Here is a 26,594-nt window from a genome sequence, read left to right as displayed (position 1 = left end):
AACAAGCTCTAGCTAAGGGTGGTCTGGTCCTACGGACCAGACTGTCGGACCTACCTTCAAGGTCTGGACCGACTCAGGAACCGGACCCTACCTGTCAAGGGTTTCGTTGGGCTGTTTCCAGCCCCGGCAAAGACAACCGTAGCTAAGCCTGTGGGTTGAGCCCAAAAACTGGGCCCAGTCGGTCTGGTCTATGAGACTGGGCTGTGGTTGGCCAGCAGTGGGTATGAACCCAACTCTCTCTGGTTCGGACCCGGACCCGAAAGGGATCAACTCGAGGGACCCGGGTGCCCAGCACCATGCGGCTGGCACACGACCTGTCCAAAACAGAACCATGGCTGGCACCTGTTGCCGGCCTGGTTCTCCATACATGCACAGGTCAGAACCATTCTGTTCGGACCTACTTGCATCCCAAAATAGCCGAATGAAAAGGGCCTGAGTGCTCGGCACCACTAGGCTCCATCCGGCTCCCACGAAAGGGAGTTGGACGGCTGGCACCTTGTGCCACGCCCAGGCTGACAATCTATCAGGTCTAAACCTTGGTTTAGACCTGCACTCAACCGAAACAAGACAGACTGTAGTGCTGGTCTAAACCCATGGTTCAGACCGATAACGGACCAAGACAAAAAGGAAGAAAAGGAACGCGATACTACCACACTTACCTCCAACATAAAAAAAAAGAAGAAGATAACTCACCGAGGCTTATGTTGGGCGCGCGGACTACCCGCATGACATCCAGCTTCGGTTAGGGCGAAAACTAGATGGTCAAGAGATCTGGTCCACTGGACCAAGTCGGATGCTCTTTCCATCAGCATGAGTAAGGGCTAAAAAGAAAGATGGCCGAGCAGCCAAAATGTCGAAAATAAAGAATAATAAAACCAAGCAAACCTTACCTTGCTGCTAAAAGAAAGATCCAGGATTCCATGCTCAAACAGGGCTGGTCACGTTGTGACCCAAGCCCAGATCACTGCTGCAATACCAGTCCCAACGCATGGAGACTAGATTGAGCTCAACACCACTGAAACAACCATCCAAGAAAGAATGTTGGTGGCTGAAATGCACCAAACTGCGTTCCAGCAAATCCGAGATCACGTCAACCGGAATGGGGGGTGGTGGGCTGGACAAGCCCAGCTCAATCCCGCACAATCCGAAGATAAATGCTATAGCTATGAACCCAGCGAGAAGGAAACAAAAGAAACTTAACAACCTCTTTTCTTCTCTTTTGAGAGGGAAGACCACAACAAGCATAGAGAGTGATAAAAACTGAAATGAAATAAAAAAGGAAGAGCTAAACAAGACTGTAAATGTATGCTACAAAAATGATAATGTAAATCCATGGTGAATCAAGATAGCAACTACGAATCTTGGGGCTAATCCACCGTATGGACTTGCATGCAAAGATGCAAAGCCCCACCGGCTTCCTTTTCACGCAAAATTGTACACAAGAAGGGTGATTCTTCACCTTAGCTAGTGAAGAAGGTGCTGCAGCTCTTCACGCCAAGAGGAAGCACACGGCTGGAGTGAGGAAGCTTGAGAGGAGAGAGAGAGAGAAAGAGAAAGGAAAATCGCCCAAAATAAGAGGGACCCGATTTTTTTTGTAAAGGTTTTATAGAAGTAGGCTTAGAGGTGAACGACTGGGATTAAATCCTTCCAAGATGGAGGGTTGGGAAGCTCCACGCCCTCCAACAACCAATGCATGTCAAGCCTTCTAAAAGGCTTTGCAAAAATCTCGAAAATGCCATCTCTAAATGCCCTTAAAAGTTTGAAGTTTTACAAAAGGGCGCCCCTGGTTGCCACCCATCGTGCCCAATGGATTGAAAGGATTCAAAAGCCTTTGAAAAAGTCACGAATTTGCCATGGGGCGCCACCCCATGGCTCTCTTTTGCAAATGGCGCCCCTCATGATGGAGCCTAGGCTTCATCATGAGGGTGTTGGAAAGACACATGGCCAATGAAGGCCTATTCTTTTAAAGCCATGCAAGATAATTTCAAAAATACCATCCAGCTGGTCAGCCCTTGACCAGCTGGTCAACCAAGGACATGGACATCCACTGTAGGGTCGTCCCAGGGTTTTGGGATCTCCTAGTAGCCCCGGATCCAAATCCAATATCGCATATAGTGTTCTTCTTTAAAGAATGCTTATTCAACACATTAAAATGCTAATTTAATTCTTACAACTCATTCTGTTCTCTTTATAACCGTAATTAACGTATTATGTTCAATGCCCCCTAAGGAAATCACCTCTAGTTTGCTAAAATTGAGCGTTCTAAGTTTTGGGTCTACAAATTAGGTCAAGACTCGTGATTTGCATGCACTGACGAGGTTTTTTCGTCACTAGGGTCTCATATTCGGGGTGTATCACCACAACCCTATTCCAAACTCACCCTAAAAGTTTCGGAGGTAGATCCATTCTAGATTCCCCGAAATCGCTCTTAGCAATACAATTACGCGGTTTACCCGATTCTCAACTAAGCAAATCATAAGAAAATTGTCAAAACATAGAAATTCACAATACACATCAAAATTAGAATCGTAGATCTTACATCGTGTATTGAAGCATTTCACGTCTTGTTCAAGCTCATTCTGTCTTAGACCGTCTACAAATAATTCATATTGTTCCATGAAACGAAACATTGTTAAACATGAATACAGGGTTTTCTTCAGCGTGGCATGCATAGATTCGGCTCTTTGTGTGCTTATCATACTTGCACAAAAGTATTGTCTTCCATATGCCAATGCCCACTTCTCTTTTTCTGCATATAAATTTTGTAACCACAGACAGTCAGCAAGGTCGTATGTCTTAATCATTTTGTCCCAATCTGACTTAAAGGTGACCTCGTCTACGCTATGAAGTACACACCTTGTAAAATGTTTGTCAAACCCTGTATTCTGATTAAATATGTGTCCTATGTTCTTTGCTGCATTTTGAAAGATATGCCACAAACACAGGCGATGATGTGCATCTGGCCACACATGAAGCACTGCAGCCGCAATTGCGTGATCACCATTTGTAAGTACAGTTTCAGGATGCTTCCCGTTCATTGCCTGTGTAAATACTCTGAACAACCACTCAAAGGTTTCCTTGGTCTGGTCATACACAAAAGCACCGCCTAATATACAACTCTGTGCGTGATGGTTCACTCCCACAAACTGCGCAAATGGCCACTGTTCAGTGTTAATCTTTACTGTAGTATCAAACACAAGCACATCATTGAAGCATTCATAATCTAATCTAGACCTTGAATCTGACCAAAACATATTCACGACATATCCATCTGCGTCCACTTGCATTGCACTAAAGAAACCATGTTCATTACTTGATTTATTCTGTAAGTAACGAACCAAACAACATATTTCTCCGTTTTTCATGTTATCTGTCCTCTTCCTGCTCAAGTGGTTTCTAAGATCCAAAGGTGTGAATGGCACATTTTCGCAACCACCATCAATGCGGGTAAACAAATTGTATGTCTTTCTTGGTGCAATGCCGGCGCTATCGGCTATTTCAGCCATTGCAGCATAAGCTACAGTTACTTTACGATGTGACCTTAGCATATGAGTCATAAATGATGCAGATAAATCATGATTATGATCACTGATTAAAGTACGCACGACAAATTTCCCATTCGGATGTCTTCTCAAAACCAATCTCGCCTGACATCCACATCTTGATTCTGGCGTGCTCCTAGTTGGATTTCCCATTGATTTCTTCCAACCTTGCTTGGAACAGACATATGTCTTTCTAACCAAGACACCCTGTGCATTTTTTGACCAAGAAAACCTTCTCACACTGAAGCCAACTTTTAAGGTATAATCATTGTAAAATTTATATGCATATTCTTCGTTATTAAAATGCATTCCTTCTACAGGAACATAGTCAAGTGCAATTCCATGTACATTCCCAGTTCCTACGGTTTTATTAAGTGTACTGACATCAAAATCAGGATCATTATTGAATTGCATTTCTTCTCCTGGAACATTGAAGTCAGGTGTACTTCCGTGTACATTCCCGGTGCATACACTTTTATTATGTGCGCTGTCATGGTAGTCTACCTCATCATTGAATTGCATTTCTTCTACTGGAACATTCAAGTCAATAGTGGGTCTAATGCCTGCACCCTTCTTTTCATGTGCATCGTCAGTGCAGATGTTCAATTCTTCAGTTGGGTCATAAGTATAGATATTCAATTCTCCAGATCTTTCTATTGATTGAGCTACATCGTCTTTATTACAACCTGATGATAAGCTCAATAATGTTTTAAGCAATGTATCAATTTGTGTTTGCAGTAACATGGCAAACAAGTCGATATTATCTCACAAAAACGAGAGTCTGTTACTAATACAGCGGTTTGAGATACAATGCATATGATGAGTGAATGTAGGATACCTGATGGGGTAGAGGCCCTTCCTAGCATCTGCAAACAAGCATTCCTGTCAACAGGTCCCAGCGTCTTACAAATATCGATAAGTTTCCAACCTTCGTAAGAACAAGATCTATCTGCAATAACCAAACAAAGCCTTAATGACACATAAGACGACATGCCTTCTTCATCGATAGCATGATGCTGGGAAGCTACTCACGCCGCCTTGATGGAACTGGTTGGAATGTTTGTGCATCATTGCTTTCTTCCTTAATGCCTAACAACAACGACAAATAAAAGAAGACAGTGGAATGTTTTGTAAGCAATATATCAATTTCCGTTAGCAAGCGGCATAGGTTTACTACGATTTAATCAGGATGCATATAAGAACGGATACCACTAGGGTTACGCAAGTCAAAGCAACGATTTAATGAATGAAAGTATCAAAGCAAGTGCGGTTTGATGTTTGCTTGTGCTGAGCATCGACGTGTCGCTTACCATGCCAATAAAATAAACATGTCGTACATGTGTGTTGACGATAACGCTCTCATAATATCCACGAGGCTCTAAAGCGAGTTCAATAGAAGTCGCTGAGAGAGCAACGATATGCATGCGAAAATCGCCCCGCCATGCGTGTCAAGATGTGTTTCTGCACCCAAACGTTTTCAAAGTCTGTGTACAAATATCTTACAAATACATATTACAAAACATATAATATCTTACAAAACGATATGTATAGCGATTTGTCAGATATTGAAAATCGATACGGCAGTTCAGTATTTATAACTTATAACTCGACGATACAAAAACATACTATCTAAAAGGTCGATAAATATATCGCACAATAAATTACAAATCGATAAGGAAGAACTTGAACATAATAGCAAACAAATCGATATTAACTAACAAAAATGTATCTCACAAAAACGAGAGTCTGTTACTAATACAGCGGTTTGAGATACAATGCATATGATGAGTGACTGTAGGATACCTGATGGGGTAGAGGCCCTTCCTAGCATCTGCAAACAAGTGTTCTTGTCAACAGGTCCCAGTGTCTTACAAATATCGATAAGTTTCCAACCTTCGTAATAACAAGATCTACCTGCAATAACCAAACAATGCCTTAATGGCACACAAGACGACATGCCTTCTTCATCGATAGCATGATGAGATGAAAAGCTACTCACGGTGCCTTAATGGCACTGGTTGGAATGTTTGTGAATCATTGCTTTCTTCCATGATGCCTAACGACAGCAGAAATGAAGAGAAGACACTGGAATGTTTTGTAACACAAGGCAGACACGAGAAGGCGACAGTGTGTTGTACAACAGGATAAAAAACAAGGCGGAAAGCTCGACTGGAGACGAAGGCAAAGTTTGCGTTGATAATGGGAGCACTGTTACAGCAGATGGCGCAGGCGAACGTCTCCACTTTAAATGGTTAACATCAAACTTTCTGGAAGGAGGACTTTTTTGTCCTTTTCTCCACCCGTCGTTTCACAACTTTTGAATAGAGGATATTTTTGTCATTTCCTCGAATCATCATTTCAGGGCAAGAAAAGCAAGTAAGGGTGATTAAGTCTTTGCAACAGCACCAGAGTCCGATGCAAAGTTATGTCAACATACACGGGAATACGAGCCCCATGTGCATGAATACGTGGCGCTCATTCGATCCCCCGAACACGGACGTGGGATTCAGTGAATCATCGGGGGCGAACATACACAACCCTCCCATCCCTTTGTGTCTATTTTCTTTTTTTTTCTTCTGGCTTTACCCCTGTCCTCGACTTTAAGGGAGTCGTGGGTTTTTTTTTTTGTTTTTGTGTGTGTGTTCGGGTTGGACCTCGCGCAAGAAGGTCCGTTGGACCGAACGAGGGTCGACACCTTTATTTTGCAGTGACGGTTCTGACTGTCACTACAACTAAAAATTAACAGTGACAGTGTGTAAACCGTCATTGTTTCTTCTTTTTCTTGTAGTGCCTTCTACCAACTCTGTCCATAACGGCGGTGTTGCTAGCACAACCGCTTACCTTACCCACCAGATTTGGGTCAATGGAATTCCCAGCCCGGTTTCTCTCTCTCTCTTCCTTCCTTTCTAGTTACTTGTTTTGGAATTCCCAGCCCGGTTTCTCTCTCTCTCTTCCTTCCTTTCTAGTTACTTGTTTTGGAATTCCCAGCCTTTGCTTCCGTTTTGGATCTTCTCTGCACTTCTGTGTTGATTGCTTGATACAACATTCCATACATGCACTTTTCATTAGGAAAAGGTTAAAGCTAAAAAAATAAAAAAAAAAATTGTAGTTCCAACAATTTAATACCCAATATCTTCAAAAAATAGTCATGCACAAACCACCTTCGAAGGCAAAGAAACAATTCTTCTTTACGATCCCCATCACCCCATACTATCAACTACTTCATTTCATCTTATATACTTCAACCAATCACAAATAAACAAAACAACTTCAATCATAATCTTAGGCCCCTTGAATCTTAATATGGAAAGCCAAAGAAAATTCAATTTGTGCCGAAAAAAACCAAAACTCCAATTTCAGAATATAGGAAGACTGAAACCAAATTACGGAAGAATGAGAGATAGGGCCACTAGGTGACTGGAGAATGCTTTGGTTGTCATTCTAGCAACCGATGGGGGAGAGATGAGCTCCGGCATTCCAGTCAATATTCAGGCTATTGGGGTGAGAAAAACCATGGCTTTTGAGCTAGGGTTTTGTAAAGTCTGTTCGATGGTTGAAAAAATACAAACAAAGGGTAATTGGGTAAATTTTCAGAGTCTTATCATGGTTCACCATAGTAAATCCCACTTGAGTCAAGTTAAGCGGGAGTTTGAGAGTACAACGGGTATTTGTAAAATCTTAAAACTTAAGCGTGTATTTGTAAATAGTCAAAAGTCAAGCATGTTTGTGTAAATTATTGTAAGTTTAATTCAGCTGTATCCGTCGATACCGATACTCAAGTGAATCGTTCTGTATGGGTTTAAAAAATAATAATAAAATATTATATGTCAACCGCATGTGTTAAAATTAATAAAATAATAATAATAAATTAGTAATGTTTTTTTGCATTTATTAAAAGATAGACGATTCAGGAACGAAGCGTATGGATTTAGTATCGGCCGGTACATGATGATAAGCACCGGTACTGATAACATTGCTTTTGACCAAGGACTATAACAAGATTGTGTACCTTCACCTTAAAAGATATGTACAATTTTATAAGTATGATTATATTCTCTTCTTAGCTGAATTGAGTTTTAGGATCTTCGACCTTGGACGGGGCATAAGATTGTGTACTTTAACCTCCAAAGATATGGAATGTTCATTTATAAAACTGACAATTTTATATCTCTAGGCTTCCAAGTTTTCTTAGACTAGGTCATAGCATTGTACATACATTGCTTCGAAGAAGATCTAGCGTTATAACTCAATATCTAAAAAAACAATGAAGGAAGATATATATATATATATATATATATATATATATATATTCATAAATAGCATTTAAGTACAATGAGAAAATCACACAATTAATCCAAGATATCTTTGCCCTTTTAATTAACTATTACATGTCTAACATAGTCACCATTGTTTTTATTTTTGGTGTCTATGGGTTTCTTAATTGTATTACTTATCAAACTGATAGGTATGACCTAATGCTTATAGGCGCCTACATATAAACAAAAAAAACCAAAAAAGACTTTTGTTATACAAAATACACCTACTATTTTTTTACACTCCTGTGCATAATGTGCATAAGCCAATTCCACTAGTCTCTCTCACTTTCTCTCTCTCTCTATATATATATACATAAAGAGAAAGAGAGGAATGAAAACCTACCCACTAAAAAACGGTGTCAAATCTACCCAGTGAAAAAGTTTTGGTGTTTTTTTTTTTTTAAATTCTGATCGTACAAATGAGTTCAACAAGATTGATTTGCTACAAATCAGGAATTTTGGATAGAAAAATGCAATTTAGAGACTAACAAATTTATAAAAATTATACACTATTGATTTTTGAAACTTATACAAACCAATCCATGCATCTAAATAAAATGGCACATGAAATCTGATTCTTATAAAAACAAGCATAGATCACACATCTGTACTGTAGAAAATTTTGAAAAAATACAATAAAAAGTATGGTGAATAGGTTTGACAAAGTTTTCATTCTTAGTATACATTCCATAGTCATTTAAGCAGATTTAAAGGTTGAACAATTTCTTTGGAAATTGATGTAATTCATTTATAAATGAATCGGCGGTGGGGCCCCACAAAAGGATTGCCATCCTGCCTTTTTGGGGAATCAGGTTTGCGTTAATTCAATGAAGAAACTGCAAATGAATTGACTGACACATGAGGATACCAAAAGTTAGGTTGCAGCCACCACATTGAACCACAAACTCTGCAATTGTTGGAAGCGGGGGCCACTACTTCGATGATGTAATTTTGGGTCCTCTTAAAAGATTAAATTACTCCTCATAATTCGTTTGTAATGCCGCTGGGCTCTGGCTAGGAATATATGATACAAAACCGAACAGTGGCAGCATCATTAGCTTTCAAAATTAGTGAGAGCAATATCGACATTTCACAAAGAACGTCTTTGTATAAAACGCATCCCACGCCACCCACTCGCCGGATGGAGGATCGGTCCGGTCCGGCGAGATGGGTGCCAAGAAGCCGAAGAGGGCCCAGAATTCCGGAGTTATCCCGCTGGTGATCGACTACCGGTCGCCGGAGGACGACGCATGGTACGGCGTCCGGCTGCGGCTCGTCGGCGAGACGATGACGGTGAGATACGTCGACTTCACTGCGGACTCGGATGAACGGTTCGCTGCCGGTTCGTTCCACGGATCGGCCGAGCTGGATGCCTTCCGGAAGAGCTTCCGGCCGACGTCGGTCCAGCTCCAGGACGGACAATGCCGGCGGGTCATCGAAGGGATGACGGTGTGCGCCTCGCACAAAGCACCCGAGGGCGACGTCCGCTTCTACGATGCTATCGTTAATGAGGTAGAGAGAGATTGCCTTCTTCTTTTCTTCTGCTAGCTTAGTGTTTGTTTTTCTTGTTCTGTTCCTTTGGATTGCGGGGTTTTGTTCAAGTGAATCTGTTGATCGTGTGTGTGGTAGAAATAGGCAATGAATCGTTAAAGAAGAAGATGGTGGTTCGAAAATGTTGAATTCTGGTGAGAAATGGACTCGTGGTTAAGGTTTGCATTATAGAATTGTCGTGACGGTGGAATTCTGCATGTTGGGTGTTGATTGTCTGCCATCTTGCAAAATGATATCTTGGTGTTGATTAATCATGGACGACCATCTTAGGAAATAATAAGTTGGGTGTTGATTAATTGTGTATCACCATATTAGAAAACGATTGTTTTTTCATCATAATTCCGAAGAATGCCAGAGGTCTTCTTCTTAAAATGCTGAACTTTGATGAGGAATGTGTTTGTAGTTAGAGTTGGCTTGATGGACGGGATTCTGCATGTTGGTGTTCACTCTTTATGGATGATGGATGATGATCTTGGGAAAGGTTGAGTTCAGAGGATCTCGGTGATGATGAGAGATTTGAGATAGATTTATAGTTACAGTTTGGGCATTAAAATCATGGTGGTTTGACGAACTGGCCGCCAACGGCCATGCCAACGGACTGCTTTCCTCCTTACACAAACGTGGAAGAACTCTTTGTTGGGCCAAGAAGGAAAAAAAACAAAGGAAGTATGGGGGAAAAGAGAGGAAAAATGAGGAGAATCAACAGGGAATAAGGGAAACAAGGGAAAAAGGGGAGCAAGACTCAAAAAGGGCAAATAGGGGGGATAGGGGGTTAGGGGAGGTGTAAATCCCAACCCTTGATCTAAATCAAGGTTTGTTTTCAAATCCCTAACTCTCCCTACTTTCCTTTTTTCTTATTTTTTATTTATTTATTTAGTTGGCTTAGGTTTACAATTTATTTCATACATATCATATTATATACATGTTATATGTAACATAATGTGGCCCACATGGGCTGGTCGACCCCTAAGGGGTTGGCTTCTTTCTAAATTTTGAAATGATCAACTTGCTTGCCAAGCAAGCAAGTTGACTAGTCTTATTATTATTATTTTCCTTTCCTTTCTTTCTTTCCTTTTCCCAGATTCTTTTTTTTTTTTTTCTTTGGTCCCGCCATTCTCCCTCCTAGAATTCTCTAGGAAGGGACCCCCTCTCATAGAAGGCCAAGTCTTGAAATAAGGCAAGTTTTAATTTTTCAAAACATGTCTTGTAATTAGGTAAGTTTTATAAGTCTTTTGGTTTTTAAAGTTTTATTTTTATCTTACCATTTTAAAGTTTAAATTTGGTGCCACATAGGATGGAACGACCCACCTATGAACTCCTATAAAATTATAAAATTTAATTAATTTACAAATTTCATTCCATTAAATAAATTCTAAATTAATTCACTTGAAATTCAAATTCAATTAAAATATGAAATTAATGAAATGATTCTAAATGAAATTAAATTAGGCTCCAATGTAAATGCATTTTACCTATTGAAACTCAAATATCCATGCATTTTTAATTATTTATTAAATACATTAATTCCAAGGATAATTTGAATTCTTTAAAAATAATTTTTGAAAAAAAAGGATTTAATAGGGTCGATGAGACCCTTAGGCGTGTGATGTGTTTCTTATGCGTAGGAAATTTTTTCTAAGTCCTACAAACCCTATACTCTAATGCTTAGATTATAAATTTTGATTTATCACACAATAAGGAAATTGCAAAAATTTATGAAAATTCCTCGAAAAATTGCGGGTATTACATCCAACCCCCTTAAAAAAAAATTTGTCCTCGAAATTGGGTTAAGGTTATGTACTGAATAGGTGTGGATGTTTCAAGAACCAACAAATTTGTGTTGCAACAACAAGAGCACGATATACATTGTCAAGAACCACACCTTTCATCAGCACATGAAGCATATCGAGATGGACTGCCACTATGTTAGAGAAGAATACCTGAAGAGGGTCATCGATCTCCCATATGTGACATCTGAGTATCAACTGACTGACTTCTTCATTACGGTGCTCTGCTCTCCTAGATTTAATTTTCTTTTTGGCAAACTTGCAGTCATGATACCGTAAGTTTGAGGGGGGGGGGGTGTTAAAATGTATTCTTATTATATATATATATATATATATATATATATATATATATATATATATATATATCATTTACCTTTTTGTTATACCCGATAAAGGGTAATTCAGTCTTTCCTCATTTTACACATATTTCAATAGAAATATGTTTGTACATTTTTTTATTTTTGTACTTTGTACCATCCTTAAGGGGGCCAATATAGTCGTTGGGCCCCTCCAACGGTCACAATTGTGACTGTTGGAGGGGCTCCAACGACTACATTGGAGCCCCTCCAAGGCCTCCTTATGTGGGTTATAAATAGGGAACTTTTTCTTGTATTTCTTTAATGTTTGAAACCTCAAGCTCCTTTGCTTTTTCAATAAAAAGATATATTTTTATGCTTTTGTGCATGTGTGTTCTACTTTTATGCCTTTATGCATAATTATTTAAGTATTCTTTGGGTGCCTTTGTGCACATCTCTTGTGAGGAATTATGCTTGTATGCATATTGTCTCTTTGAAGACATTTTTAGAAGGGCATGCATGTATGTTTAATGAAAAGTATGTTTGCTCGAAAGGGGGCTATGACCAAGCAATAGACCGAAGAGTCCAAATTGCGTAATGTGTTTGTAAATGTTAATGGAATCCCTGTTGAAATTGTATGAAAATCCATATGATAATGATCATGTTGTCATGTATACATGGATGAATGCCAAGTAATGAATGAGATTTGCATTTATGCATGTGCACATGTTTCTGTTTAAAAGCATGAATGAATGAATGTTTCAATACCCATGCTTTATAAATGCATTCATTGCCTAAGAAGTGGTCAAATCCTTATAACGAATTCAATCATTATGTTGCACATAAGCTATTAAAGTAATTAAGTAAAACATGTGACATTAAAGTAAGGGCTTATAAAGAGAGGGCAAGCAGAACATCTGTATATCTGACTTCATGAAACTCTGTTTGAGCACGGATGATTGCTCCTTCCCACCCACGAAGATAGAGGAAACTTCTGCAATAGATTACCACATAGAGGGTAAGAAACTCATGAGTGAAAGTCTAATGCATCGGGTTTGTGGTATTGGGAGTCTCTCTCGCTCTAGTCATTCTGCACCTGGTACTAATGAAAGGTGCCTGGCCAGGCCAAAGCCACCTCTGTATGTAAAACACTGCCTCAGCCTCTGCCTTGAACCAGGTTTCAGCTTGTGTTGTACCCATGGGGTTAAGAAGTGATAACTTAAGATGTATGTATATTAGTTAGGCATTACATGCATCATTTAAGAAATAACATGCAATTAAAGATAAAAATTTGTACATGCATTCAATGGCTTCTGCATTTGGTAAGTTTATGCATTTTAACTGCTCATGCATTATATTTGCTTTAGATGAGATAATTGATGCATACTTGTTTAATTTAGCAAATTGTACCCGCATGTTAGTTGTGCAAGTATTTTAGTTAATTTTTAGTTTAAATTATGAAAAGTCTGATGAAATTCCTATTTCGTATTTTTGTTTTACGAAATCAGTATGTTTCATCCTACTAAGACATGTCATGTCTAACCCCATATAGTTTTATATTTTTTAGAAAGTGAGAAAATGCTAGCATGCGAAAGCGGGAGGTTGCGATGGGGATTGAGCCTTCTTTCCTATATCTCCGAAGATTTTGGACTCTGATTAATTCCTAAATTTTAACCCAAGGATGAATGTAATTAATTTTGGACATGTGTGGACATTTGAATTTTATTTCCGTATGGACATTTGAATTTGTTTTAATTTCACAATTGTATAATTGTAAATGATTATGCAAAGTAGCATACCAAATTTTAGACTTGATGAGTTTTTTCACTGTTATTTATTAAATATTTAAAAGAGTTTAAAAAAAAATTCACTATTTTTTGGGTTATAAAAATTGGGGTGTTATAGTCTTGGTCACCCTAAATTCTCTGGACTGAGGGACCATTGAGGTATTGCCCCTCACAACTCAAAATAATTAAGGGTCCAGAGAGTTTCATACCGCCTACCCTCTTTAAGGTAGACCCAATGACCATTTCAGTTAAGCATACCTCGGTAAAGGCATACCCGAAATCTTGCTCAGGGTTATCTTTATTAATCAGGACACAGGTAAATGCAACTACCATTTAGCCTAGTGCATTATATCTCTCTGTTTTCTCTTTTGGAACCATAAATTTCTTAATTCTTCAAGTACACCAAGTGCCCGTACAACCCTAGGGGATTTCTATCAATCTTGCTGCATGCATTTTCAAATACTGCATCTCAAAGCATAACATGTATTATCATAATAAGGAATCATGTCAACATGTAGTTTAACAATTCATTCATGCAGTATCACAACATTTCAAATATTTAGGAACAAGCATACAATAATATCTAATATCACATATATATATATATCATTCTTTATCCACACATATAACTAATATGCAATAAAATTAACATACACATATTCATTTTTCACATGCTTTGCACTTACAAACATGCTTGAAATCTGTTTATCATAGAATGACATAATTAAGCTGTCATAATTGAACATATTCACAAATCTTAATCACAATATGTGTAGGAGCATTTTTTTTAAGAAACAGGGCATCCCTACACCATAATCATAACTTGCTCAAAAGTAAATAAAATTCACTTTTATCTTTATCATAAATATTTATATCAGATCTAATATGATTCAAAACTGAATTTATGAAAAGTTTAGGGAAAACATCAAAACATAATTAAAGTCATAAACCCGACTTTCCAGATAAGAGCTTCCATAAACCCTCACCGAGCAAATTGGTATGACTCCAATTAATATCTTGACTTTTTAGTTTTCAAATCATATTAGACCTAAATGAAATATCCATGATAGTGTAGACTTTAAACAACTTGATACAACTGGCTCGTAACTAAAAGCACATAAGTCTTTTTCTCTGATTCAGGCCCCCATGCACCCAAACTGGAAAGGCTCACATGTTTCTAATTACGTTCGGTTGTAATCATGCTTAAACAAGATGAATACACTTCACTTAATTCAATTCATGCTTTACAAACTTGTAAACATTCATATCTCATTGACATATGCTTTTGGAAACATCAAAATCAAGTAAAAAGCTCAAAAACCCTAAATCGATTTTTGAGAAATCGGAGTCTTGATTCTATTAATAAGAAACCTTCAGATATACATTAAATCAAGCATGTATCCAGAGATTTGACAAACTAACATGCTGAAAACAATCATATAATAAAAGTACTTGCCTTTGGAATCAATCAAAGTAATTAATTTGCAAAACAATACAAATTGAACCATGTCTTATACATACAATTCACATAAACCTTCGTTCGGATCTTCTTACAACACATTATTTTTTATGCAATATGGTTAATAAACACTGATAATATGCAATACATGTCAAAAATATATTAAAACCATAAGTTCCTAGCACGTTACTACTTAAACACAAACCTAAGCCTTCAGGGAAATTCGGATCCCTATTGATGCATTTTAATAAAATCTGTCAGGAATAACAGAATGAATATAAAATCACGATATTTTTATCATGGTTACTTGTACCTGTCAAGAAGACAACCCAATAAACAGATCTCAAGAATAATAAATACAAAATTAATTTAAAATATTTTATGGAACTCTATTATGATAGAGTTTCGATCCAGAATCTGTAATCTGCAAGATTTTTATCAGATTGATGTATTTCTTGGAATTTATATAAAATATTTTTGACAAAATCCCTTTTACATAGTCTCTTATTATGTATTAAGATTCACCCATTTTTTTTTTTAAATATTTGGAGTCATTTTATCAGAGATGGGTCAAAACCATCCTGTAACCATAGCCAAAAACTGGGGCTCTGTTAAAATGAGTGTATCTTTGTCAATACGAATTCAAAATAGGTGGAACAAGATTCTCAATTTAAGATCAAAATGTGTAGATCATCATAGTAGTTTTATTTAGATTTCTCGGATTGATATTCCTAGCGATATCAATTTATTTTCGAAATTGGTTGGGAATAATATATCAGACATCACAGATTTTGGTTTCTCATAAAACGTTTTTGTAAAAATTCTTTTTAAAATCATAAAACCTTTGAAATCTTATTATTTTAGATTTGATATGATATAATATAAATTTACTCATGAATAACACCATCAAAATCATGTTATGATTGAATCTAATATAAAATAACAACAAAATCCTAATTATGCCTGTTTCTCAAAATTGTTTTTCTGAAAAACTTATTATTTATCTTTTTAAATCAAAGAAATGATTTCTTCAACAAAGAAAATATGTAAAACAAATAAAAAATATACATATACTGCTGGAAACTAAAATAATCTAGACATGCATGCTTCATGTACGGAAGGAGCATCGGCTACGTAAATCTTACCTGTAAATCGATAGATCTTTAGGGTAGAATGAGGGAATCGGGTAATTCGACTTCTACGCCACCACCACCAATGAGGTATTTGTAGATTTAATGGTTGCGTAACTCTTCTTCAGACCTCCTAGATATGTTGGAGGAGAGAAGAAGCAAAAACCATAAAGGAGAAAAAAAGGAGAGAAAGAAGAAGAGAGAGAAAATATTTTTTTTTTCAAAAGATGTGAGGGGTGTGTGGAAGTGGGATATTCATATCCCCTTCCCAACTCTAGGCTGATCTAATTTGGACTCTTCCTCTCCAGAATCGTGTGGAGGGGGAGAAGAGTCCATTCTAGAGAAATTCTTACTTCTAGACTCCTAATTCTTTAACTAATTTGATTTTTTTTTCTAATTTTATCAATGAGATAATTAGGTTTGACTTTTCAACAACTAGCTCCAGCCCATCCAACTTGTGTGGACTCTTGTAGAGGTGTGAGACGTCCCACTCTCTTAATCCATTTATTTATTGTTTTAAAAATGTTTAAATTAAAAGTCTTAATTATCTCTTTTTTATTTTTGTTTAATTATTTTTATGAATTTAAAACTAGAGGATAATTTAATCCATATGGACTCTTGGATCCAAATGGGGGTCCACTTTGGACGTAACCTATGAGGGTCCAAAATATATCCATTGGATCCAAATAACATTTTAAATTGGATCCAAACCAAACTGCACCCCAGATCCAACTTGAATCCAAATGACGATTTTGGATCCAGAACTGAAGTTAAGATCCGAACCACTCCAAACTCATAAAATCTTCATAATTTATCTTTTTTTATTATTTTTGAAATATCATTTATAACTTGAGACAAAGATTCATAATTAATCAAAACCAAGAAAATCAAGAAATTCAAGAAAGTCAAGAAAATCAAGAAAATTGAGAAACTCAAGGAAATCAAGAATATCATGAATTCAAGAATTCAAGAAAATCAAGAATGCACAATTATAGTCACAATTACAGCAATACTCCATCATTTATTCATTTTAATCATCAAGAAAAATCTCGGGTTTTACATCTTACCCCCTTAAAAAAATTTTGTTCCCAAAATTTGATGTAAGAGAGACTCAAAACAAATGGAGATATTTCTCCCACATACTAGCTTCAACATCCCAAGTGTACTCTTCAATACCATGATGCTGCCATCGTGCTTTCACTAGGGGAATAGTCTTTGTCTTCAATACCTGCTCTTTTCGATCAATGATCGTTACGAGACTCTCTTCAACAGTCAAATCTTCTCTAATGCTCACATCCTCGTATTGGATCCGGAACATACTTCTTCAACATAGACATATGGAAAACATCATGTATCTGCGAGTACTGAGGAGGTAAAGCTACACGATATGTTGCCTCACCTATACTGTAATGCCCCGGATTTCTAAAACAATTTTCAACAATCCCCATTTGTTTCAAAACATATTTGGCTTTCCTAGAAAACTTATGCATTAGTGAGAGTGTTTGTAGGACTTGAACCCTCGCTTGGTGAAAGAAAACCTAAATTAACTAAGGTGTTAAGTGGACTTACTTTCAACTTAGCTCTTTATATTGTTAACGGAATTTTCAATCACACGTAGGTTTTCAAAAGCTCAATTGTGTGGATTTCAAGTTTGCTTGCTTGGATTTATGAGTGCTCTAGAGAATTGTCAATTCTCATAAGAAGTGGTTAACACTTCTACTCTAGCCAATTCCAAAGGAGAATACAGGTCATTAACAAGATGCTCATCAACTATAGTACGAGTATCGTCAAGAAGAGAATCAAATGTATTTTTATGTTCTATAAAAGATGAATATCTAGATTTAATCATAACATCATTAGCAATATCCATGAATCTATATGATTTACTATGTTAAGCATATCCAACAAATGTACATTTGAATGCTTTAGGTCCAACCTTCTTTCTTTTATTTTCTAGAATTTTAACATATGCTAAACAATCCCAAACATAAAAATAACTAAGATTAGGTTTCTTACCAAAACACAATTTCTAAGGTGATTTATTAGATTTATAATAAGGAACACGATTTAGAATATAGCAAGCTGTAGAGCCTCTCTCCTTTCCCTATAAGTTGGGATGTAGACCTTTATTAAGAAACATATCATTCATCATTTTTACAAGTGTTCTGTTTTTCCTTTGTGCTACACCATTTTGTTCAGGAGTTTTAGGGGCAGAGGTTTGATGAATAATATTATTATCTGCATAAAATTTATCAAATTCTCCACCTAAGTATTCACTTCCTCTATCTGTTCTTAAATGTACAATTTTGGTTTTAAATGTATTTTGCACTTTAGCAAGATAAAGAAGGAATTTTGAAAATGCTTCAGATTTATGTTTCATCAGATAAACATAACAGAATTTAGGATAGTCATTTATAAAGGTAATTAAATACCCATTTTCACCACGACTTAAAACATTATCCATTACATACATCTGAATGCACTAATTCAAGTAATTTATAATTATTTTTTACACTAGAAAATGAGAGTCTAGTTAGCTTATTTTGAATGCATGTCTTACACTTATGATTATGTTCTATTTTGACACGGCAAGAAAGCAAATCAAAAGTATTCATTATTATGAATGCTTCGAGAATTAATGTCCTAATCGTGAATGCCAAAGAAAATAACAGTCAACCATGGAAACAGTAACAGATTCATTTATGTTTATCTTGAACATACCACTAGTGGCAAACCCTTTACCTATAATTTTTTTTCTTTGGTCAAAGTTATAATCTCAGACTCAATAACAAATTTAAAATCATTTTATGACAATATATTTGCAGAGATTAAGTTATTACGAACTTCTAGAGCATAGCGGACATTCTCAAGTGGTAGGACTTTCTCGGAGGTGAACTTAATTTTCACACTCCTTTTTCCCAATACTTTAGTTGAGGAAGAGTTTTTCATAGAGAGATTACATCTCTCCCCCACTACTTCATACGACTTGAGCAAGTTCCTGTCGTTTTTCACATGAACAATGCTTCCAGTATTCAAATAGCAGCCTTATTTGCCGCCACTATGAAGATTTCAGAGATTACAACAACAAGCCTCTTCTTTTACTCATTTTGCTTAGGATCGGTCATTTTTCGTTCCCTGCATTCTTTAGCGAAATAGCCTAACTTGCCACAATCATAGCAGTTGATTTTTTTTATCAGTTAACTTATTTTTAGCCGACTCTAAAGGAGAATACAGGTCAAACAGAGAATTAGCTAAAGTATTCAGGATATGCCCTTTGTATTGGTAGTTGGTTGTGTACCACTTTTCTCGCTCTTTCTTTTGTTCTTATATATCTACTTCTCCAGTAGCAACTGTGAGACAAGGATTTTTTATGACAAAATCAATGTGCAACTCGAATAATAGGAAGGAGACCTTTGATTGCCACCGCTTGAAGTTTGATCAATTAAATAAATCGAGTTTCTTAAGGTCGTGGCTCAGCAGATTCATGGAGTTGGATGTCGAACCAGAGGTCATACTGAAGTTCTAAAATTGTTGTAACAAAAAAACAGGATTTTGGAAAAACAAGATCCCAAGCCTAGAGGCACGTTCTTAAGATCGCTATATTTAGAACTTCAATCGCTCCACTTCAGGATTTTCGAAGACCCTAAAAGGGTTTTTTCGCGACTGAGTTCACAAGATACAGCTAGGCTTGGACCTCAAGAGCGTCACTGCCTCGCAAGATCAGGTGACAACTTGGCAAGCTAAATCGAGAGCAAAAGAATAGAAAGAAAACTTGAGAATTATAAAAATCTAATGAACAACAGTCACAAGCTGAAAAAAAAAGAGATTTATATACTTTTGGAAGACCAACACATTTTTTGTGATAAATAAAATTAAAGGCTATAAATTCAACAGTTTGAAAATTGAACGAAAATAACCCTGAACGGTCGCCTGCCTTTGACCAACAGTCACAATGCCCCTTAAACACTATATAAATGCATTTTTAAAGCCTTTTAAACGTCCAAACTGTTCGAGAAAACAGAAAGTCAAAGATGGCTTGGTCAAAGGTTAAGGTCCTTTAAGGATAATCAATCGGACTAAATGTAACTCTCATTAGAATTATAGGCTGCCATGAAGCAGGGATATGATGTTGGTCTTTCAACCAAGAATATACCGAGATGTATGTGCTGGTTGGGTCTCTGCAATGCCATGTTTATCTTATTTGAATATTGCATTATTTAGGCCCTTATGTTTTTCTTGGTGAATCAAAAGGATTGATAGCTCGTCAGAGAGTTCTGATATTTTCTCTTCTTTTATTTCCTTGTGTAGGTATGCATCACAGAACATAAAGTTGTTGATGGAGATGAAGAATGCCTCTGCACATTTGTGCTGCTTTGGCTGCATGGTCCTAGTGCCCGTTCAACAACTTGTGCCAACATTGGAGATATCTGCTTGTTAGAATATGGAAACGCTCAAATTCATCCACTTTTGGATGCCTTCATAAATATGGCACACAGGAAAATTGACCAAAGAGTGCAGCTATCACGTTTGAAACCTGAGATTGGGTTTTCAGATGGTAATGAGGTTTCACGTAGACCTCCAGTAGATGTAGTTCATAAGGATTCAATTGATAAGAGGGAGTCTCCTTGCCATGCAAAGTTTCAATGTTCAATTAGTTTCAGTAGTAATGGTGTCACCGGTACTATAGAAAAAAGTACAGGGGAGGTCGAGACGGACATTGACTTGGGAAGTGGAAATAAATATAGAAAATCTGAAATAACAGAAAAATGTTATTACTTTATAATTGAAAATTTGGAAGCAAATTGGTCTCCAACAGACATTATGGACTTCATACATCATCAAACATCTGTCCCATGCAAAGTATTTGTGGCACCCATGTTATCAGTTGAACTCTATGCTAGAGGGGTTGTCTTTTTGGAAGGCCAAGAAAGCTTCAGGAAGATATCAGGTTTTCTGGAGGATCCAAGTCATATTATCATGTCTTCTAGTGGAAGGTATCTACCATCAAGTGACACATTATTGTTTTCCCCTTTAGTGTGGCAAACTGTAGATGGTTATAGTCTTCTGGCATTTATCAACTTATTGTCTTACCATTATCTGGGGTATGCTTGCAAATAGTTGCTGTGATCTGTCATGAAGTTTCTATTTTTGTTTTAAGACTTCAACGTTTGATCTCAATGTTGAATTTATGTGTTTGTATTTTTGACATATGGCCCTCTCAGTGTCTTGATAGGACATTGGAAACTCTGATGAAGCCACTGTGGTTTCCGGCCTTGCTGCTAAGTCAAGGGCAAGACAGAGACAATTAGAGCCTTGCAGATTCCTTTATAGTGCCTGTTGATCCATAATATAATTTTTCCAACAAATGCATAGTATATACTTTCAGTTGGTTTTAAGTTTTACCTTTGGAAGTGATAATTCTAGATATATCATATTACAATTGTGATGAACTTGTTACATAAGAGTCACCAAATGTTTGCATCCTTAAAGATGCTGGGGACTACAGCTGGTTCAAAAAGTTGTCTTCTGGATGGCTATGTATATATTATATTTATGCTTTTAGATGCTATGTATAATTTGAATCATTGAATGTGATTTCAAATGACCTATATATAAACTTTATTTCTCATTTTCAAGTCTTCAAGGTATTGCTGAAACTCATAAAATTGTTCTATTTTCTTTTCCTGTTGCCCTTATGAAATATGACTTGGAATCTATTACTTATCCTTGGTCTATCAGCGTCATGACAATTGTGTCTTTTGCAGACCATGGGTGATAATGGAGTGCAGATCTGGTGCATCGGATATGATATATGGCTCCCTAGGACTAAATTTGAAGGTTAGATTTGTTAAATTCCTTATATAGTGGTTACACTTTATTCATGTGCTTACAATGGCAATGTTCTATGGTAGAAAGTTGTATATTAATTTTTCCTCTTGGCCCCATTTGCATGCTAGAGGAATAGTTGGAAGAAGAAAAGGTAGGATAAAGTTTGTATGGTGGAAAAGCTCATGTGTCCCTACATCCAACTTTTTTCTATAAAAACAGGCCAAAAGGCCCAAAACTGACCAAAAAATCAGGTTAAAGTTTCTGTGTTTGTTGAAACAATGAGAAATTGTGGGTCCCACCTGTTTTGGAAGAAGTTTTCTCTTCCAAAACTTTTACCTGCAATCAAACTGGGCCTTCAAGTCAGTTGCAATCCCTACATTCGTGTGAAGATTGATGACTTCATATTATATGATCTTGGTGAGAAGCTGCATTTGGAGATTAAGTGTATCTATAACACTATGTTTTATAATTAGAGTTCATTTTCATAAAGAAAAGGATAGATTCCTACTTTCAGAATCTTCATCTAGGATCTAGTTATACTTCCACACTATAAACTACATCTAATGTATTTTGACAAGTCAAATTGAAGTCTCCAATGGATTTCATTTCCTAGGTCAGGTTCCAACCTGCATCCTGATACATTCAACACTTGAATCTTCTTGAGTTGTTCAAAGCTTTAGTTTTTAACGCAGAAAGCAAAAAACTGCCCTCCACTATTTTTTATTGTTACTTATTTCAATGTGGTGATGTAGGAGAGACGTGTGCTGCACAAAAGCAAACAACTTCCTGAAAATTTCAAGTTAGTACATAAGGGAACCCGGGAATATGCAGTAGCTTTAAAACAAAAAGAATTATTTATCGAGTTCCAGCATCATCTTGAAGGCCTCCGAAAGAGTCTAGAGAAAGGCTTACATAGTCTTGCAGCATGTAGAAACTGAAAATGAAGAAAGGACCATATGAAAGTCTGCTCCGGGATTTGTTTTGTTGTGGCCGCATACAGGTACTCTTTTATCATTCTTGATTTTCAATCCATGATTCAGTGTTACTTTACTATTCTTTGTTAACAATCCATAATTCACATTCTTTGCTCTCAGACGTCTTGTTGAATGTATCTTCTTTGATGGAAAAGCAAATGATGCATTGTTAATCCAATAACTGACCAAGGCATTTTGTTTTTTTCCCTTCTTTCTGGTTTAGATTTTTTTTTAGGATTTTCTTATGTGATGCAGCACTTCAGCACTTGGGAAGCAACACCTCATGTTTTTGTTTGGGCATGGGCTAGCATGGTCTCATTTTTGGCATTTGGAACAAGAATGTGCCAATGGCAGCGCCTATGTCCAGTGGTTGAATCTTCACAAAAATTTGTTCTTTTGCATGTATAGTTCTCTAGCACAAGTAAACTGGAGCCGATGATGGGAGGGCTGTCTCAGTACTAACCGAGCTATTTTTGAAGGATGCCCTAGAACGCAGGCTTTGGATATCTTATGTAGTCTGAATCTGAGCATGGACTTACTGAATACCAACTGACGTGACCCAAGTCCCTGAGCTTGCCGCTCTTGAAATGTAACATTTTGTTTTGCATCAATTCACCTGTGTTGTCTGTAATCATTTTTGTGTAGGTCTTAGTTTTGTATATTGCATTGTTAAGACTGGTGCTTAACGTCGGGGCAAGGGGATGCAAATAGTGAATCTTGAATGAATTTACAAAGACGTGCACCACCCACTTTGCATATATATATATATATATATATATATATATATATATATATATATATATATATATATATATATGAAATCCGGTAAGAATGGACTGGTGAAACCCTGGATGCACGGAGTGTCCAGCGTTCATCTGCCACAATTTGTCTGGGAAGAAAAACGACAAATAGCCGCGTCTGGTTTGCAACTGCCACTAATTGTCATTTTTCACTTTATAAAATGTCCGTGGTTGATCTGCGGGCGATCAGTGGTGAACGTTTGTCCAATAACAGTGATATATATATATATATATATATATATATATATATATATATATATATATATATATATATATATATATATATATATATATATATATATATATATATATATATATATATATATATATATATATATATATATATATATATATATAAGAGAGAGAGAGGGGAGTAATGACAAACGCTCTGGGCATCCGATGCGGGTCAGATACCCCCAGTGTGCCCACATGATTTTTTTTTTTCAGTTTTTGCGATCCTTAAGCGTGGTTGCAACTGCCACTAAAGGGTTATTTTTTACAAAATGTGCGTCCTGGTGTAATGGATACACGCTCAAACGTGCATCCTGGTGTAATGGATGCATGTTTGCTGATCTTGCGACCCTTAGTGGTGGCGGATGCATGTTTGCTGCCTATCCCTTTCTGGCTAGATGCTAATGGATGCACGCTTGAGCGTCCACCGCACGCCCAATGGACACAATGTGTGTCCTGGTGTAAAAGGGCCTTTAGTGGAGCTTTAAAGGAGTATTTGATGGCGGAAATGACATCATCATCCCTGCAAAGCATGGGGCCCATGTGCCCATGCAAACTGGACACGCTGACACCGCATGCTGTTCTATGCCTCATCCTGGAGCGGTGGTGTCCGAACAACTGTGGACACCCAACGAAAAAATAAACAAACCCCACTATGCTCTCTCTCTCTCTCTCTTGAGCCCTAACTCGATTTGAGAGTTGGGGTTTGCTAGCTTAGATTTTAGGGTTTTTTGCATTTTAATTCTTAGTTTTTGAAATTTATTGAGTAGATGATGCTAAATTTGACTTTTTTTTTATATTCTTTAGATCTTAAGGGTTTTGTATTTTAATCTTTATTTTTGCAATTTATCGAGTGAATGATACTAAATCAGTTTTTTTTGTATGCTTTAGATTTTAGGTTTTTTTGCATTTTAATTCTTATATTTTTGTAATTTATTGAGTAAATAAATATTAAATATATTTTTTTGGATACGCTTTAGATTTTAGGAGATTTGTATTTTAATCCCTATTTATATAATTTATTGAGTGAATGATGTTAAATTCGATTTTTTTTGTATGCTTTACATTTTAGGAATTTTGTATTTTAATTCCCATGTTTGCAATTTATTAAGTGAATGATGTTAAATTCAAGTTTCTTTTGAGATAAACATTAAATTTTAGGAGTTTTGTATTTTAATTAATATTTTTGTAATTTATTGAGTAAAATATACTAAATCCTATTTTTTTCGGTTATGTTTTAGATTTTGAGGGTTTTGTATTTTAACCTTTATTTTTGCAATTTATTGAGTGAATGTTGCTAAATTTGATTTTTTTCTAGTATGATTTAGAATTTAGGAATTTTGGGTTTTAATTGTTATTTTTGCAATTTATTGAGTCAATGATATTAAATCCAAACTTTTTTTTAAGCTTTAGAGTTTTTTTTTATATTCACACGAAGAAACCACTTCTAGTATCATAGACTTGGTCACGCTAGCTCTGCCTATCATATTTATGGTCATTGTTGTGGCAACATAAAACTCCCTTACCCTCTAATATGCTTTAGATTTTAAGGATTTTGTATTTTAATCCTTATTTTTGTGATTTATTGAATGAATGATGTTAATCAATTTTTTTGGTATGTTTTATATTTTTAGAATTTTGGTTTTTAATTCTCATTTTTGCATTTTATTGAGTGAATGATGATAAATCTGATTTTTTTAGTACATTCTTTAAATTTTAGCCATTTTGTATTTTAATCATTTTTTTTATTGAGTGAATGCATACCATTCAACCCATATTGTATATTTGTCAAAGTTGTTCACGAAGATTAATCAAATGCTATATACATGGAAGTTAATGTTCTAACATGGTTGATGCAAACGCTGGACAAGATGGGTTGTCATTATCAAAGATCGGGTCAGGACAAAACTAAACAAGACAGGATGTCCTTGTTAAGCACTATGTAAATCAAACGGGCTCTAAAAGCACCACTTAAGGTAAAAGACCTTTGGTTGTGCTTTTGAAATGACACTAAAGCCTTTAGCGGTGCTTTGAAAGTGTCGCTAAAGAAGCTTTGTTGTTTAGCACGAGCATCATCTAGCACATGCTCATCCACTTGCATCTAGCCAGGCGAGTGGTAGGCAGCTACCTCTCTCTCTCTCTCTCTATATATATATATATATAACTTGTATCATCAAACGATACATTAGATGCACAAGGCACATCGATTTTAAGCAAAACAGACACATTAGCAGCAATCATGATCATGACTAATGTGTTGGGCAGAAAAAATACATTTACCGGTGATTGCGACCACTGCTAAATGTGTATTTGTAAAAAAAACAATATCCGTCGTTGATTAGCGTGTGATCAGTGGCGGATAGCAGTCTAACCTTTGTTCCATGAGTAACTCGTTTGATGATATGGGTTACTATATATATATATATATATATATATATATATATATATATATATATATATATATATATATATATATATATATATATATATATATATATATATAAAGAAAAACATGCTAAATGAAATATGTTAAATGAAACATGCTAAATGAGTTTTTTAGCTTTTTCAGTGTTTTCGTGATTCCAACCCTATAGATGTGTTTGGCATGATCGATTTGGTATGAATCGATGCCTAAATCATGTGTTTTTGATAAAAAAGATAATATTTGGAGCCTTGAAAATTTACAAAGATTTTAGATCATTGATTTTTGGAACATAATAAAAACCCACCCATGTGTCCGAATTGGATGCTCCAAGTACTGATTCATATAAAATCAACTAGGTAGATCACATTTGTATGATTAGAATATAAAAATAAAACTGAAAAAGCCTAAAAAAACACATTTAGCATGTTTCATTTATCCCTTTACTATATATATACACACACAAACGA

General features: G+C 36.2%; 1 protein-coding gene across 1 annotated transcript; it reads left to right on the top strand.

The window, feature by feature from the left end:
• The first annotated feature begins 20,025 nt into the window (after positions 1–20,025).
• On the top strand, positions 20,026–23,281 carry LOC149849106 (SAWADEE protein). The gene is made up of 5 exons (XM_090007116.1): positions 20,026–20,037; positions 20,177–20,862; positions 21,634–21,706; positions 22,450–22,697; positions 22,895–23,281. Exons 1-4 carry the CDS (start codon positions 20,026–20,028, stop codon positions 22,633–22,635), a joined length of 957 nt encoding a protein of 318 aa, XP_089863242.1. The 3' UTR covers positions 22,636–22,697; positions 22,895–23,281.
• The last annotated feature ends 3,313 nt before the right edge of the window (positions 23,282–26,594 follow it).

The sequence above is a fragment of the Nuphar pumila genome, chromosome 1 (assembly GCF_984573655.1).
Source record: "Nuphar pumila chromosome 1, dmNupPumi1.hap1.1, whole genome shotgun sequence".
Classification (NCBI taxonomy): domain Eukaryota; kingdom Viridiplantae; phylum Streptophyta; class Magnoliopsida; order Nymphaeales; family Nymphaeaceae; genus Nuphar; species Nuphar pumila.
This window is presented reverse-complemented; position numbering and strand designations above follow the sequence as displayed.

What these genes read in the sequence shown, in the direction of transcription:
- LOC149849106 (XM_090007116.1), top strand. An exon ending in ATCATGTCTTCTAGTGGAAG is followed by an intron (nt 20,863 to 21,633) that starts GTATCTACCATC and finishes TGTCTTTTGCAG; the next exon opens with ACCATGGGTGATAATGGAGT. An exon ending in CCCTAGGACTAAATTTGAAG is followed by an intron (nt 21,707 to 22,449) that starts GTTAGATTTGTT and finishes GTGGTGATGTAG; the next exon opens with GAGAGACGTGTGCTGCACAA.